The sequence below is a fragment of the Cyprinodon variegatus genome, unplaced genomic scaffold (genome assembly GCF_000732505.1).
Source record: "Cyprinodon variegatus isolate N-32 unplaced genomic scaffold, C_variegatus-1.0 Scaffold194, whole genome shotgun sequence".
Taxonomy (NCBI): domain Eukaryota; kingdom Metazoa; phylum Chordata; class Actinopteri; order Cyprinodontiformes; family Cyprinodontidae; genus Cyprinodon; species Cyprinodon variegatus.
In genome coordinates this window covers 799,036-817,808 of record NW_015150647.1, presented here as the reverse complement: position 1 = coordinate 817,808, position 18,773 = coordinate 799,036, and the positions used below count along the sequence as shown (strand labels likewise).

Here is an 18,773-nt window from a genome sequence, read left to right as displayed (position 1 = left end):
TCTTTATGTGCACATAAAAATCCAATTTCCTCCTCTAAAAGCCCAGCTTTTTGTCTGCGTTTCTGTTTTGCCTTTATGTTTCGCAGGTCAATCTTATTTTGAAATCCACTTTTTTCTGTTTGGTGCTTGATTTTTCTTTGTGCGGTGGAATTCTAGAACTTGATGCAGAGACGACTGTGGAGTATGGCCAAACTTCTTTGTGAAGAAACATTTCTTTGAACCTCATGTTTTCGATAACTGCATTTGCACCTTTACAGTGGCTCATGATTAATGACGATGATGAACATTTAAGCCCCTTGCAGCACCCACACAGAGCTGCAAAGCATCTTTATAGCCGCTGCCCAATAATCAGTGTAAGCGTATGATTCCTTTTGCAAAAGAGATTTGACGAAGAGCAGTGTACATCTGAATTCAATCTAATTTACCCAAAAGCCCCAGAATAAAATAGTGTAAACAATTCTGTTAATCGGATCAGCACCCATGATATCCATGGCAACTCTTGAGAAACTGCAGAGATCCATAGCTAAGAAGGGATAATCCCTGTGCTACTCAATGTTGGGTTTCTTGCATAAAATCCAAAAATAACAAATGAAAATTTGTGGTTCAAGGGATATGAATACCTTTGTACCCATATATATGTAAGAACTCAACACCAATTTACCTACAATTAACTAAACTATGTATGCAAAGTCTTTGTCTCACCATCTGCACCAGCATCTCTCCGGTGTGGTGTTGTGCCTTGACTTCGTGGTTTGCGAGTGGGCCTAGTGGCCCTCTGATGGCCCAGGCTGTGTGTGCCGACTGTGCTGCCATCTGTTGAAAATGGACTGCTAGGACGGGCCCGGTGGGACAAGCCTTTACCTGCAGGAGGGACCAATGAATAAGTCAATCAAAATACATGCCTACAGTAAATAAAAAAAAAACACCCATTGTAAAAAAGGCAGCCTGGTTAATAAAGCCCTGTGGAACCACGACCCAGAGATTAGAGATGAGATTGATACCATTAAAGACGCAGCATATCAATCATGTTTGGTAAAGCAAAGGTTTTTACTTGAAGTAAGGATTGTAAGAAATAAAAGAGTAAAGGCTTGCAACTTGTCACCCATGTATTATATACTGTCAGAATCAAAAGAATCATTAAGGAGAACCATGCGCAGCCTGTGCGGAATCCAAAAAAGCAGAAAGACCAAGAAAACAAGGAGGCAGAAACCATCAGCCCAATGATGAAAGGAAGAATAAGAAGTGTTCCACTGCAGCAGTGGATATTCAGTTTCCACAAACCAACCTCTCTTGCTGAGGCTAGTTCCCTCAAGCCGGTATCCTGCCTTGTCTGCAGCAGCCACAAGAGCCTGGGCAAAGCTGCAGTGTGTAAAGATGGAGCCATCAGAAGAGCTGCCCAGACTGGATCTATGGCTGGAAAAATTACGTTCATCCTCTGAGGCCGAGCCCCACCCATTCACCATGGACCCTGTGGAACCCAACAGGTTTCATTAAATGTGCTTTTGGAAGTTCAGTTTTTGGCAGTGTTATCCTGGTCTGAAAGAATGTTGGAGATGCAGATTTTAGTTTTAGTTTCCCTTTGCCTATGTTAACTTCTGCTCTATTTCGGTAGCCTGGTTTCTGTTTGTGCTTTAGGATTCTAATTATGCTTTAGATTTTTTTAATTTTACTTCAACTCTACCATGTGTCTTCAGTAATGACTCGACAGGCACTATTACTAATATATGGTTAAAAGGTTACATTTTCAAAGCAATAAAATGAAACTCCATCATTAAACACCTACGGATCAAAATCCTCTTAATTTGAGTCTAGAGAACATACCAAGCTGAGTAGATTGTGCACTTCTGCCCCTGCCCCCCACTTGTTGCTGTGGTCTGAGGCTTAGGTTAGCTGGCTGAAAAAAAGGCAGAATTTTTCCTGCCTAAACAAAGAATTTTAAGATATTTGTAAACATTACTGGACAGTCATGGTGGTTAAAAAGAGTACCAAACAACACTCTAAAGGGATATTGTGAAATGACACTTAGAAAGCCACCTGTTAATTGAAGTGGCTAATTATTCCAGAAAAGGAATTCAAATTATTACTAAATGGAAAGGAAAATAATAAAAACCATGATAATATAATTGTAATATTCAGTACGTTTTATGTCAGTGGGTATAATGATACACTTCTATTTGTCTTTCATTAGTGTAGTTTTAAATGGTTTGTAAACACTGAACACTGGATATATTAACATTGGGTTATCATGTTCTTGTACTGTCCAATTCATTATGTGCAGCAAAATGTAACATTGCATCAGCCACAGACAAGCTGTTTCATCGTATTAAGTTTGAAAATCTTACACCTGTGCTGCGATTCTATGTTCTATGAAAGAGACGGATAAAGCTACTGAGTGATCTTAGAAAAATAATAATTAAATCATTTCGTTCCTGCTGCAGGCGATCTCTGTTCCAGAGAGATCTGTTGTGTAGTCATTCTGTTCTGGCCTGCCCTCTTTCAACTATTATGAACACAAAGCTTCAAAGTACCCCCCCGCACACAAACACACACAGAAATGTGTGCATGCAGAGCATACAGACTAGCACACAGTGGAACGTCAAGACTGTCATCAACCCATTTTTTACTTTTTTGGTAAAGAACAATGAGAGCACCTGTGCGGAGCTTCAAAAGTGCCTCAGGTGACGTCTCGCTGAACACTGAATTGAAGCAAGCAGCTGGCAGTGTGTGGAGTTTTTTGTCTTTCTTTTTATATATGCAAAGCCATGGTTAAACATTCTGGCAATTTTAAGTGAAGAATAAACATAAGAACTTTTTTTTCTATGTATTAATGTTGAATGTCTAATGTTTCCAATGTATTTTGGAGCAAAAATCTTAAAACAAAAACCTTCAAAGTGACAAACGCAGATTTTTCTGTGGTGCATTTGTTTTGCAATTTTTTTACATTTTCCTGCTCTCATATATATTTAAAAAATAACTTTGTACAATTGAAAAACCTGTCACTGACCTTACCCAGTTATGAACTATTCCACAGACATTGTTTTTGCAAGTTTTCTTTTCTTTGAATGTAGTTTCCATAATATTTTCCATTAAAATTCTTCAACTGTTCCATTTCGAAAACATTTTGTCAGGTTTATATAATAAATGTCAGTTGTTCTCCGACCACACCAAACTGTAGCTTTGATATGGCATCGCAGGATGATAGCTCCTATCAGGCTGTCTTCAATTCTGTGGTAGATGGTGCCACATCTGTTTGAATCTGCTCATTGCACCCGGTGCTGGAATTCTATTTAGGCTCAAAAAGGACCAAAAAACACAATCAGGGTGTCTCTCAGGGCATATAAACTGTTTCCCATCATGATCAAATGGTTTTTGGTCTCTTTTTGTATAGTTGTACAAGGTAACCATGTGCCTTACAGCTATTAAAAACACAAATAAATCCTAACTAGCAATACGCATAGATTTTTCATAAGAAAACGAATATGAAAAATTGCTTTTCAAACCCAAAGTGAGCCCTTGTTGGAACCTGATCTAATATAGGACACATTTCCATAAATTGAAATTTGTCTCATAGACCTCAACCTTTCATACTCTTTATGGCTTATTCAGAAAATAATGCATTTTACTGACAAAATACCTTTCTAATAGGAATATATCAAATGCACACAGGAATAAACAAGAACTTGGACTACAAAGAAATGTGGTTGAACTTTTGTTTGTAAACAGGAAAAAGGAGGTATGTTGTTGGTATGTTGTTTAAAAAAACCTGTTAAGAAACAGTTTTTGGCCTCAGAATTGGAATCTTGGATTTCAGGATGGCACTAACCCAAACCTTAAGGACAAAATAGTTTATACCACAGCTACAACCCATTAGGAAGTTAATAGCCAGAATACAAAGGTGTCCTGCTGGTGTTTTGTGCCTCACAGCACCTCGGATAAACTACTGGAAGATTATTATCAGGTATGAAAATCGTTTTTTACAGTATTGTGTTTTTTTTTGTCTTCCTTGTCAAAAAAAAAAAAAAAAAATCTGCTAATTTAATTTAAATGGCAGTACATCCATAACCAGACTCCGAATAACTCACCTGCACGATTAGCAGTTATAATTAGCCACAAAAAAGGACAATCATGTAGACACATAAAGGAGATGCATACTGCATACTGTCAGAGCGATGACTGCTGGATTACACGTATAGTAGAGTATTTTTTTGCGGCTTGATATTTTTTCCTACACATAAAAACCTGGGCAAGCACTTTAAATATAAAAGTAGCCATCTGCCAATAAAAGTACGGTACTTTGGCAAGCGGTAACACAGAGAACAGTCGGCTAATGTGACAGCTTTCAGTGGGAATGGTTTGGCAGAATATTCCTAAGTGGCATGAACCCAAAGAGCTAGGCTCACACACTTCGTCTCTCTCTCACACACTGTGACGCGATTGAACAGGCTGGTGTAACAAAGAACTGGGATGCTTTGAGGATAAGGGTTGTTAAGACAGCAAATAGGACAATTGCTGGACTGATTAAAAGGTCAGTTTGATACAAAATTATATATTTCTTTATAGATTAGTGGCAAACTGATATAAGAGAGAAGAGGATTCACAAGACTTTAATGCATTTTGCTCTTGCTCTCGCAGAGTCTACCACTCGTTGAAATAACATGTAACACTTTTGAAATTGGGCAGAAAATTATGACTGTGGTTTATATATCCAGACACGCTGGGGAAATCCCCCTAAAAGTTTTCCAACGTCTCCATCTGCAGGCCTCCTCATTTATAGGAGATGGTTAGTACTTCTCTGGATGTTACTTTGGGGAATTGCACTCCAGCAGCAAAAGTTGCAACAGCTTTCCACTTTATTGCAAGGAAATTCACTCCGAATTTTTGAGAGTTCTGCACAGGCTAGTAAGAGGTTGAGTATCTACTAACACAACTCTTTTTTTTTAAGCTACAGCAGATCAGGAGGAGTAATGGCTTCAAGCCATCAGTCTTTCCTTTTTCTATTTTCCTTCAATTCCGTTTTTAGGATTTTCTTTCTCTCGAAGACAGAAACTCCACTGGGTCAAATCCTCCCACAAAGAATAGGGACAATAATGAAGTATTGGCAGTGCCAACCAACTGAGGTTTCCAAGTCATCGAGCTCAGTAAAGGGAACACTGCCTCAGCAAATCACATCACAGACCAACTTTCCAGCTACTCTTACTGTACATGCACTTTCCACTGAGAAATCTCTTCTATTCTCTGAAACATCAGTTCAATCAAATTGGGATTATACTGCTGTAATTAAAATGGAGAAATCTTTTTTTTTTTTTTTTACTTTTTACTATTTATATATATAAAAAAATCTCTAAATTCTTATCAAATTGTGAACGTTTATATTGTGAAAAATCTGAGATCAAGATAGAGAATTTCAAAGGTTTTCCTTTTAAAAAAAAAAACATTTCTTAAAACCAAAAAACACTAATCTTATATGAAATGGTCTAAAAACAGAATTTTGAAAGAATTTCTGTAAACTTTGCTGGAAAATAAGAATTTTGTCAACCAAAAACAAGCAATATTTCTAGCCCTCACAGATTGTTGTTCCATAACAAGCTCTTCTGTCGTCCACTAATTACTTGTATTACAACACCTTTTTGAACTGGTCAGACTTCAAACTCAACCATGGTCAAGACCAAGGAGAACCTTCACCAGGCTGGGAAGAGATGTGGCAATCCCAAATAATGGAAACATCAGGAAAAAAGGTCATGAGAAATTGAAAAATACTAAGGCCTCTGTCTTAAAAGAGCCTGGAAGGTGAAGTCAACAGCAGCACAGCAACTGTGGGCATTGGAGGACTCAGGGCAAACATCTTAGTAGATGATCGCTGTACTCGGAACAGCTAAGGTACTGCAATAAACCCTTAAGCTTCCAGGGCCTCAGGTAGAAGACATAACCTTATGATATATATATATATATTTACAAAAAATATAGGACAACACTCCTACAGTATATTTTTGATATTTGTAAAAAGCACTCTAAAAAATGATAGCTGATACCTTTTAGCTCCATGAACCAACTGAGAAAAGCCAATAAACACTACATGGTTTGAGGCAGTAAAACACAGTGCTTTTAATTAAGAGGGAAAATGATCATCTGTGATGAGCGGCCATCTCTCCTTAAAATTCAGAAAGGAAGAAACGTTGTTACTCGCGTAGTTAATGGGAGAGTAATTCCCCACAACAATATCACCAGTTTCTCTACATCACATGACCCATACCAAACCATGTAATACCTTTATCTCACTGGCTTAAGTAAAAAAAAAGGTACTGTAATACCCAAAACAACTTAAGGGCTTACATTGATCAGGTAGAGATAGGTTCTTTGAGCTCAGAGAACAGTAAAACGCATTGCCTGTGCAGACACTCTGCTTGTAAAAAAAAAAAAAAAACCCAAGGAGTTATTTTCTAAAGCTTCCCTGAGAATGTTTGATTTTATTAGTCTTTAGTGTAAAATTAGGAAAACAGAACCATTTTCACATTCTAAAAACAACGTAAAATCTATCAAACTACACTTAACAGGTCTTTCTCGGCCTCTCGCATTTGTATAGCCTTGAAACCATGGCCACAATAAATCTTAGCAGTTTTCTTCAATCTGTTCTCTCTCCTTCCTGCCAACCCTTAGAACATGGACCGATGGGCTGAGAAGCAGATTAGGTTTGAGATAAAAATAAACATTTCTGTCTTAAGACAGGAGGAAAAACAATAACTGTTAGATCACAGCTGCTGCTTGTCTTTCCTCATTGAGGGCATATTTCAGCATTACCAAATGCACTGTTATTTCATCATTACAATTTACATTTTAGGGTCAATCTCAAGGAGCAAACCCAACATTAGCACTGTCAAGTCCCTGTGCTAACCCTATACTTAATATCTTTAGTGGATGACTGCTGTTTTCTGCCATCTCCTCCTTTACACATTTAAATCTACCAGTATATAATTTAGTTTGAGTTCATGAATTTCAAAGGAGATATATATATAATTGGTAAAAGTTACAGAGGTCTAAGGCCGGGAGACCCAAGAGAGCTAACTTTTATTTAGGAACAGGAAAGTTTAGTGGAGTTGTGTTTTTTCCCCACTCTAAGCTCTTAGCATTGCTCTATCATTGCACTGGTCTACATCACTAAAGGATGGTAACCTTTGGTCTAGACCAGGCATTCCCAAACTCGGTCCTCAAGGCCCCCTGTCCTGCAGGTTTTAGAGGTTTCCTTGCTCCTGCACAGCTGATTTTAATTGAAAGCTGATTAACAGGCTTTTGGTCTACTGCAATCATTATAACCAGCTGTGCTGAAGCAGAGAAACCTCTAAAACCTACAGGACAGGGGGCCTTGAGGACCGAGTTTGGGGATGCCTGGTCTAGACCTAGTGTAAGCAGCAGTCAAGAACTAGCTCTGCCACTGCAACATCTCCCTGGATCCATCCCTGGCACAAAAAAATCAGTGACTTGTATTACAGCACCTGGTCTGGAATCAAAAGTGCTGCATTTGAAATTCATCTCAAATCTCATTGGTAAAATATGGCTGGTGCAGAGTCTGGACTTGTATGCCACTTAAATCATGTTCGTTTTCCCCGGCTCACCTAGCCTCTCCCTCTCCTCATTCCCCTTACATCCCCTCTTCCTACCCTCTTTAAAATTCATGGACTTTCATATCTCTATTTCAGAAATAATAATTGTAATTCCCAACAGTCTGCCTAAAAGTACTAAAAATAATTTCACAGAGCTGCAGTAGCACATAAATCCATCTGAAAATAACACAGGGATGTGACATAAATGTTTTTAGGAGTAACTATAAAAACAAGCTGTAATGACATAGGATCTTTAAACGTGATGTAATGTCAATCAATATATTTTTTAGACATTATAAAAGCACAGAAAAGGGTAAAACAGTCATCTCACCTGTTAAAGAGCTGTCCAAGTTGTCCATGCTAGACCCTGGTGTGTGCTCTATACCACGAGGATGTCTGGCTCCATAGCCTTCATCCTCGTCCTCTTCCTCCTCTTCCTCCTCCTCATCTTGCAGGTCAGTCTCCAGGTCGGAAACAATTGTGCTTGACACATAACCTACTGGAGGAGCAGGGGCCTGAGGAGGAAGGGACCCCCCCTGAATGTGCCTGGGAAATAAACGTTTAGAAGTGAGATGAATATAGTGGAAAACAAATATTAATTATTTTTGGAAAAAAAAGCAAGGATGTAATTTATGTTGAAATACAAAGCTAAGGTTGGAGGCATAGTTCACGTAAATGGTTGAATAACTTCAGACAAATCCACTAATTCCAAAGGTCAGCTTGCATTCTAACACAATGACCTGCTAATTGCGTGTGTGGATGTAACAAAGGCATCCTCCTGTAGGCCTGTCGACACATGGCTGTCACCCCACTGGCAGCCTGTTTTGCTGACAATCGCATTTGTTAGAGGGAGTGCAAAGTCTTTGACGCGGTTTGCAGTGGGAATTGGTTGTAATTACTGGCCCTCTGCTGTTGTCAGAGATGCTCTCTAACCAACATAGTCATTACTGGGTAACATGACATCTCCTTCCTGACAAGGCACCCCCCCCCCCACAGCCCACTTCACGGTTATGAATGAATGCAAGTCTCTCGCTGTCTCTGCACCGATGACAGAATGAAGCATGGCCTTCATCTGACTTGCATGAACAAAACAACAATGGAATGCAGAATGTATGCGTGCAGGGAAACTAAACAACCATGGGCATGAAATTGTGTCAGTTGGAGTAAGCAAAATCTAGTACTCACTTAGAGTGGTAGCTTGGGCCTATTAAAGTTGAATGATTAATGGGTTTATCTCCACACCTTATACAGTTGAGATAAGAAAAAACTGCAGGACCGAAAAAAAACTTGCAAAAATAGGCACTTCCAATATTTACTTTACAACACCTTTTTAATATAGATCAATTATATTAACTAAGCGGTTGTTGTTAATATTTTTTAGGCCTTTTCACAAGGATATAAAACAGTAAAGAGGGGTGTGGTAAACAAGGTACTGCTTTGTGGTGAATATAATGAATATGTATAGACGGGGTCAGGGCTAAAAAAAAAAAAATATTCTGATGTTCATTCTTTTGTTAAAATGTCTAATAAACAATTTCATAAAAGAATAGCTCCATACATTCTTATATCTTACATCCAATCCAATCCACTTTATTTATATAGCATGATTTCAATAAACACAAGGTTTCCAAAGTGCTGCACAAAAAAGATAAAATAACTAAAATAAATAAAAGTAAATAAAATAAAATAAAAGCACTGCCCGCACAGTATAAAAATATGCATGTGTATACATAAAATCAACATGTGTATACATAAAATCAACATCTCAATAATAAAAAATTGGGGTTGCCAAAATAAGGCTTTTAATTAAGCTAATTTTTTTTACATGTGTGGGTGGTGAGGGGAGGGTCAAGAAAAAAAACAAAACACTAAATTGCGCGTAAAATAATTACGTTTTTTTTTTTTTTTTTTATTACGTACAATAATTGGCCGCGTTTTATGTGATCTACAAAGATTGCAGCGCAAATATGTGATGTGTACTAATAAGCCAAACAAGTGCGTTGAACAAATGCGTTATCATATAGGTAAAGAAGGTAGAAAGAGAAAGAAAGAAGTAGCATGTTGACAATTAACATAGAAAAGTGAAAAAAAGGTGTTTGTGTTGCTAATGGAAGAGCAACAAGTAGTAAGTCTAAAATCCATAATAAATTCAATAGCTTTTAAACCATAGATCCTAAAGTAGAACTGCAAGACCAAAGTTACTCATGTTCTTGCTTAGGGTGGGGAGGGTTGTGTTGGCTCAAATGCCCAAACACACTGGTGTGTGGCTAGTTATGTGTATATGGGCATCATGATAGAGAAATGTAGCCACTCTAGGAGCTGATTTTTAAATAGAGTTGGTTTTGCAGCTGCTTTATTTAGGTTGGACCCCTAACTGAGCAAGAAGGTTGTTGTATACCCCAAAACCCCCAATTCATAGTGTTAAGGTATTTTATAAGAATGGGACGAGATGAGTAAAAAGTACCAGAGAAAGAGAATAGACTGCCTTAACAAAGAAAACTTGGGATAACACAAAATATGGACGGTGTAAAACACCTGCAAGTTATTGTCAATGTATTGAAACTTACCATGTTTGTTTTGCTATGTCCAGTTGGTATGCTCTGGTCAGCTCATCCAAATGGGCCTGGAGCATAGGCTGCATTTCATCTCGGGGAGAGGGGGTTAGGGTAGCTGTGGACTGCTGTCCAAATGAGACAGCAGCTGGTGAAGAGGCAACTCCTCGAATGGGAGGTGTAGGAACCCTTTCCTCCTCCTCTTCAAGCTCATCTTCCATGCCTTGATGAAGATATGTCTGTACAGGCATGGGTGGGCCCCAGTTGTCACTTTCATACCTGTGGTAAGAGTTTAAACAATGTTAATTACACAGTGATTAGATTTTTGTCTAATGGAAAAAAAACATTTTCTTATTAAGCGAGAATCCTATGATCGAACATTAGACCATTTTGACTTTCTCTAAACTTAGGAAGGGTTTGTTACTTTGCATGTCAGAATTCACTCTCTCATACACTGACTGTGCTTACACACGCTGAAATAAAACAAGCCATAAAAAAATTTTCATTAAAGAAATTTGTCGGCGCACACTCCGTGGGACATAACGGATTTAATCGACTGCCATTAAAACAGCCTCAGATTTACAGTGCAGAGATTCTTCATTTGCCAGATAGCCTATTAAATCAGATGACTCTCTCTGATTGGAAATGGAGGTGAGAGGACACAGAACCACATGCACCAAAGGGAGGGAAACTGTGAATTGCTTAAATTACTTTCTATTAGTTTAAGGCAAAGTGTGTTGGTGGTGCTTTAACACCCTTTAATCCGTATTTATGACACAATGTTGCCAGGTTGTTTAAAGAAACCTGTCCATCTATCGGTGATACCTGGTGATTTATGCAGGAATGCAAGGTAGCTAGTGTGTATTTCCAGACTGAGCTAAAGGCAGGTCACACCTCAGAAAAGTCACTAAGTCATTTAGGAAACAAACTTTTCTAGAGTTGCATAGAATGATGTGACAGGACGCATCAAAATAAGAAAGAAATCAGCATTCATAAAAGCCAATCTAGCAGGTTTATATACATCAATATGGGTTTGTTTCATGTGACATCCCCTACTGATTAGCTTTCTTAACTGCAAGTGTATAGCTTTTTGTATTTAGGGATCAATAACTTTTCTTATTGGATAAATAAAGCCAAACAGGACTGAGATACAATGCTATTTTCCACATAAATGTATGGCGCTGGTCATGCAAGCAATGCATTTGTTATCTAACAAATGAAAGAATATAACTGCAACTTACTAAGATGTATTGCAGAAGATGTTATGGCTGTAATGTATTAACAACTTCCACATATTTCTCAAATTGAAATACAGGTACAACTAATTGTACTTGTATTTCTAAATTGTCTTGTTTATAGTGTTTTTTTTTGTGCCCAGCTTTTTCAAGTATGAAATTAAATGTCAACCATGATTTTTTGTACAAGTCCTGATTATTTCCATACTGCCAGAGAGACATTGGTTAAACTCCCTTTAATAAAAGATTGTTTGAAGTAATTTAACATAAATTGCCCATAGTTTGTTTTTTCTTAAATAAGAATAAAATCATATCAAATAACAAAAGAATATATAATCTGAAATATTGATGTCACCATAAGAGTAATGTACCCTATCCTAACACATCATTATACTGTGAACTCTGCACTTTGGATCCTAAGCACATCAAAAGAAAACACATATTTTATACTTCCTATTTCATATGATGTGACAGGAGTCAATGGTTAACATAAAAAGTGAAAGATAATTGATTTTCCCTTTTTATAGTGTGAAAAGTTGCTGATGTGCAATTGTTATAGTACATGGCTATAAAACTATTGCCAACAAAATGGAAGTAGAAAGGGATGGAATGGCAAGATTTTTGTAAAATGTGTAGGGTATACATTTGTTGGGAGGCAAATGGAAAAGGTTTTGGGTGTTTTTTTTCCTATTTTTTTATTCATTTTGTATGTCTTTGTTCAGTTTTTTGCAATTAAGAATTTGTGTTTATTTTCCCATAACATTTACAAAAAAATTAATAAAAATCAAACACATCCAATAATGTCATCTGAACTTGATTATTGACCTGCATAAAGGGAAAAAGGAAAACTGAAAGATAAGCAAAAATAAAAAATCTCCATTTGTTAATTTTAATTTGAACTAAACAAAGCAAAAGGAATTAATGTGGAAGCTGATTATAATGAGTAGATCCGAAGAAATGCAATACTTAGAGATAATTACTACCGTAATTACCTTGTTAAATATTACATTTCTTAAAATATTTTTTGGCACAAACCAATAAAATATAGCGAGAGCAGAAAGGGGTTTAGATCCATATTTTGTCTGATTCCAGAAATGTGTCTGTATCTATGTACAAACATAATTGAGAGACCTACCCTCCTCCTTCATGGTGCTCACTGGGATACAGGTCCATCTCTGTGCCAGGTAGAGGATGAATAGGGGGAGGAGGCAGGGGAATATTGGCCCAATTGGACCCATTTGCTTTGGGGGGTTTAGAGCCAGCCTTGGTTTTCTTCTTCTTCCCTCCCTTACCGCCTGCAAAAAGGAGATCATTCAGTTAAGAGATGTGGTCACTGAAAATTAGATTTTATTAGACAATCAATTAAAATCTGATATACAAGCAGGAATGCATTGTAAATAAAAGAAGATGCTGCCAGTGACAAATATGCATTCTAAAAAAAACTCTATTTGGTGCAAACATGCTGCTTAGATTACAAATCCATTTGCACTCATTTTCAGCATGCCACTGGGAAGTCAAACACAATTTCAAACACAAGATTTCAATAGGCTCTTTGCCTGTCTCTGCTTAAATAGAAAAGCTCAAGGCTGCCTGATGAAGGATGAAAAGCATGTTCCTATTGATTGATTGGCTGAAAAGCCTCAAATCTCCATAGAAACAGAAGAGAACAGCAGTTAAAGCGGCAGAGGGGGACCTTTGTGCCCCACCCATCCCTCAGTCTCCCCTTTAACACCAGGCTTTGGGTCCCCACAATGAAATATCTCACTTCCCAGCATCATTATAATGAATGGCTTGTGTAGTGTCAGTGTGTCCCTAATGGAATTCACTGAGAGTCTATTACTACTTTCATTTCTTTTATTACACCGGAGAGCTGCTAACCCCATCTATTTCCACTCATAACCCTCCAACACCAAATTCTCCACTGTCACATCCATCTTTATAAATCTGCCAGCCGGGTCAATACTAAGTTTTATATGATTCGGTCACATTGCAAAAAACACTTCTATTTTCTTTAAAATATTTTTGACTTCAATCTGGTTTTAGATTAACATAAATACGGTATAAATTACAGCCTAAATGCTTATATTTGCTTGGGCCTTTATTTTACTGTACTTTACATTAAGCACATTATAGTTTTTGACAATTTTTGTATAGTCTTCAATTTTTCATACCTTGCTCCAGTTACAGAAAAATAGACTAAATTCCCTGGGCATCTACTAAACCCAACAAGCATAAAAGGTTTCAGTTTCAACATTCTTTATTTGACACTAGTTATTGTGAAAGCATAATTTTTGTCACTTTATATGTATATGTATTGGTGATTAAAATAAATGTTTTTACAAGCACTATATTGGAAAAACTGAACTCAGGGCCTCATCCTCAAATTGGATGTGTCTTTAGTGGGTGTGTTGCTGCTGGAAAGACTTCATGCACAATAGATAATGGATAAAAAAAAAGTGCTTGTAACTGCTCTATCTGACTGAAAAAATTATGTACTATTGGTAGTTTGGATAAGCAAGATGGATAAAGGAATGATGAGGTTTGAAGCAATGGAGTTGGAGGGTGTAATGACAACAGAAATAAAACATAATAACAGAAACATTATTAGTTATAATAATGAATATTGTTTGTAAAAGTCTTCAAATATACTGTAAGTATCCAAAACTGCTCCAAAAATCGTTTGTAAAATATAATAAAACCTGGAAAAGCCAACTGTGTGAAAGACCAAATTGAAGTCTATTATTACCTCTGCTAACTAAACAAAGGTAATCCCATAAGAATTTACAACACAACTGTGCTTTTTACTGAGCCTGTAAAGGCATATGGAGCCAGAAGAAAGACAATGTACAAGTCTTCACAATGTACAAGATAGGAGCACACAATTTCCTATGCAAATTTTTCTATTAGTATTTCCACTTTGATGCCCCTTTACAGGCTATGTGACAGTTTCTTGCTCTCTTTGTCAATGAACATGCCACGAAAATTAAGTTCAGCATTGGTGTTTTTTGTTTTGGCTTAATTGCTTTACGACTGTGTGCTGCATTAAAATGTCCCGCATAGATATCTTTTTCCCCATTAATACATTAGTTCATATGTGCATAGACTCTCTCTCCACCTTCCTTCTTGCACCTAATGTATATAACACAATGGCCACAAACATTTTTACCTATAACTTTGCACCTGACTATCAAACATACTAAATATAGACGCAAAAACCAGTTTCAGGTTTGACAAATGAAATAGCTGATACTAAGAAGTTACATTTGAATGTCCTACACAGAAGGCGGTAACAAAAACTGTGCAAGATGAAATAAGAGTACACAGTGCATGAACTTGAATCTTAAGACACCAACCACATTAGACTACTGCTCGCAATCTGTCTAGCATCTGACATGTGATAACTTAGCCTTTGCTTTGCATTCTTCAGTACTCGAAAGGCTGCATTTCCTCATGTTAAATTTAGAGACGGATTGAGTTATAGCTGTTTTGGTTTTATAAAAGGCCAAGGGCAGAGAAAAAAGTAGTAGTGTACCATTTCAGACCAGTACAAAAAGAATACAAGCTGCCACTGAACATCTTTTTACTAATTTTTTTTTTCTTCTGAAAATGTAGCATATTCTAAATAAATGCAGCAAAAAACTGGTGTAAACCACCAAATCCAGGCAGACATAAGTCGTGTCACAATGAGATTAATATAGAAAAGAGGTAATAAAAGAAACAACTCTGAGCCCAAGGCTGGTGGCACCATAGCCTAAGTATGGTCTACAAGTAATTGGGTTTTCTAATCGTGCCCCATGGCTATGCTTGACTTTTACCAGTAAATAGTAAGCCTACGTGATTGTTCAATCATCCTCAGTCCCTCTACTCAAGACTGGCCATCAATATTGTAAATGAGCCTCTTCCAGGGAAAGATGGCCTGGTACTGAAATTGCAACAGCTCACCCGAATATGAAATATACACACTGTGGCCAGGAGCTTTATAAGAATTAAATGGCAAACTTCTGTCTTTTGATAAAATTGGGTCTCTCTTCAAAGAGGAGCTAATGCTAAACATAGGCTCAGCTTTGGGTATTTATACCCAAGGTTTAGGCACTCCCAGACTTAAACTGCAGTGCTGCCGAGCTTTGTTTTCACAGTGAGCCTCACAGCTTAGGGAAACAGAAAGGAGATTCTCAACTACTTCACAGTTAGAGAGATTCACAACCACAGGAGAATTTGCTAATACCTCCGTTAAAGAGGTCCCAAAGGCCAAGAAATTTAAAGAAAATCAAACCTTTTTTTTCAGCTAACGCACAATGTCAACCTGAAACAATTTTGAAAAATATAACTTTTCAACAATTTGTTTAAAACAGGCGTGTATGGTGTATTTTTGCAACTTTTTAATCTATCTCCTCAGGTTCATTAGGGTATATTTTACAAGGTGGCACATTTGTTTTAGCCACAAAGTGAAAAGAGGTTTATCCTGCAATCACTGACTGATGTGAAAGGAGGTAAAAAAAAAGACCTTGAGAGTTCATGGTTAGAGAGGTTTATATCAGAGCAGTGTGAGTCACTGGCTCTACATGCCAGTTACTAATGTGACTTTGATGGCCCTTTTATGCCCCTTTCATTGAGCTCTACCAAGGCTGGCCCCACTCCACCCACTTTTTGAGTGTTTTCCATTACTTTTTCTTCCTATTGGGTAAGCTATTTTCATACCAGCTCAGAAGGTTGTATAAGGGTCATTGGGTAGGGCTGAACTGTGACAGCAATAGACCTTGATTCACCAACTGTCCTGATAAATCTATAAGTCTAGAAAAGGTGCATTAATCTGCTTTTAGTATGTTTTTCTCCGATTTACCAATGCAAGCTGCCAGCAGCCCTCTCCCTCCTCCTCCTCCACATGGAAACCACCGCACAAAGATCAGAAGTAAAGGAACACATTGCATCTGTGTAATCTACACAGCAATCTGATATTGGTTTTGTATTGCTGGGTCATATGCATATATTTTTTTTTATTTCTAGAAAGTGCTCATTGAAAAAGTGATCCAATGTGTGTGGGAGAATGGGCAAGCAGGGAGGCATTGCCTGTAAGCAGACAACCCGTACCGGTTCTTAAGCAAATAAAACAAACAATGCATATTCTGTTTGGCTCAACTAACCAGAGGCCAGCCTACAAAACACATTTCGCTATTGTCATAATTATGAAGCTTTACACATTATAGTATATAGTCCTCTCACAATGGCTGAGGCAAAAATGTCCTCATAAAGCCCTACATTTTAACTCCTTAAAGCAATAATATGTGTGATCAATTAAAGGTCATATCTGATTTGCTGTCTTACAACAACCTTAGGTGTTTAAGGGGAGCCGGGACTGCCCTAAAATGGCCATCTACAGTAGGTCAAAAGATTCAGTGGCTGATCTGTTCTACTAACGTTACACAGGCAAGTTTTTGAGAAGGGCAGCTGACATGTATAGACATGCAATGTGCATCACATTTGCTGGAAAAATCATTAAATGTATCTTAAATTAAGCAAATACTTGGGTCAAAATTTATACAGTGTTGCTTTAGGGCAAACTTTGGAGCAGATTAGACTCCCGCATCTCCCCTCTCCAGTTAAAGAACACACACAACCTTCCTTACACAGCTTCAAACACCTCTGTTGACAATTAAATAAACCACCAGCCAATTTCATAAACTGTTTTAACAAGGCAGCACATCTATTGACATGCAGGAGTTTAAAACGGTGTTTAATACTTAATACTGTGTTATTATTCTTGTTGTTTTTTGGCGTTGTCTTCTCTAAGGATGCTCACATTTAATAATTCCATCACTGTTTTTCATGTGAATCTGCTTATTACAGTACATGAGCATACTGTCTCAATAAAACAGAACTATTAAGAAGACAGAAAGCAGCTGTGCCTTATTTTTTTTTTTAGTTCATGCTGTTTGTGTGATCCAGATGTTTGATCCCAATGGTTAATTTTATGCCAAAAAATATACAAAAAACATTTATCATATCATTTTTAAAGTTTATATATTTTACTGTTTCAAACTAATTTATTTAATTCCACCGTGTTGCAAAGAAAGGTAATAGTAACAGACTGCATGGCAGTGAGGGCTGCATGCGGGGCTTAAAGCCTCAGCTCCAGCCGTAAGTAGTAGGTCGATGTAAATGCAACCAGTTTCATGCGGAACACAGAGAGACCAAGCGGATTAAAGCCTTACATGTCTGTAATTGTCAATGGAAAAGCAACAGTATTAATTGTATTACATCATTGCTGTGATTGTTCTTACTCTTACCTAGAAGCTGGACTTTTGGCCCATTATTCAGAACTGATACTGTCTCCTGGATGAGATGTAAAACGGCTTCAAAAATTCAATTTAAGTTAATGGATTGCCAGTAAAGACACCCTTATTCAACTGTTCAGTATGGTACTTTGGACATGTTTCTGATCCAAAGGCTCCTGGAACCTGATTAGGGCAGCGTGGCATGAACTATGCATGACTGATCAGTACTGCTTCTTTCAAAATGGCTAACCAAAGCATATGGAAATATCAACAAATATTATTAAATAGGAAAAGCTTTTATTGTTTTTTTTTTATTTTTTATTTTTATGGCTATCTCAGTCTCACGCCTGCAATCTATAGAAAACTCTTCTGGTGAGCAGAAGAGAAGAGAGGAACCATGACTGTGGACTACCAAAGAGATAGTTCAAATGGGGAATTTCAAAACCTTATTTTCTAATGTTTCAGTGTTGTCAAATGTTCAATTAAAAGCTATACTTTTCTCCAAATAACTACTTGCTATAAAGCCATATAAACAGAATTCATTTAAAGCATATTAAAGAGTTTAACAGGGATGCCGTTATATTTTTCTACTTCAGTAAGAGGAATGTTCCAGATATATATACAGTATGTACAAGCTTTGATGAAATACATGGTAACTAATGAGGAAGGGTACCTTATATGAAAGAAGTGGATGAGCTCAGAGGCTCAAACACAACCATGGTGCTCAGATGAACATTGAAAGTAGCTTCAGAGGCAGGCTGGGTGAGAGTGTGGGGCAGAAGGGGGTCTACCGGGTCTCTAACTGCTACAGAGAACACCAGTTACCTCTTGTCCCCTATACTAAGAAAGGTTTTAATGAGCAGATTCCTGTCCCCAGTGGAGAGCCATGCTGTCATGAAAGCTGCTCTATTTCTGTTCCTTTTCATCCTGCTTTCCTCCTTCAGACCTGACGTTCATTATTCCTACCATCCCCTCAGAGGGAAAGCAAGTACGATAGTTTCAACTCCCTCCTTCCTCCCTCAAATGCAGACTTCAATTTGGTGGAAATCTATAAGAAAGCTTTAATTATCCTGATTCAAATGATCATCTCTGTTGCATGTGACCACACATTATACATCG

General features: G+C 37.5%; 1 protein-coding gene across 1 annotated transcript in view; it reads right to left on the bottom strand.

Moving 5' to 3' along the window:
- Positions 1 to 18,773, bottom strand: part of robo2 (roundabout guidance receptor 2) — a 165,784-nt gene that overhangs the window by 6,790 nt on the left and 140,221 nt on the right. The window contains exons 20-24 of the mRNA XM_015379547.1: positions 12,518 to 12,677; positions 10,163 to 10,426; positions 7,927 to 8,141; positions 1,286 to 1,468; positions 703 to 861 (exon numbers count right to left, since the gene is read on the bottom strand). Coding sequence (XP_015235033.1) covers positions 703 to 861; positions 1,286 to 1,468; positions 7,927 to 8,141; positions 10,163 to 10,426; positions 12,518 to 12,677 — 981 coding nt within the window. The remainder of the gene's footprint in view (positions 1 to 702; positions 862 to 1,285; positions 1,469 to 7,926; positions 8,142 to 10,162; positions 10,427 to 12,517; positions 12,678 to 18,773) is intronic.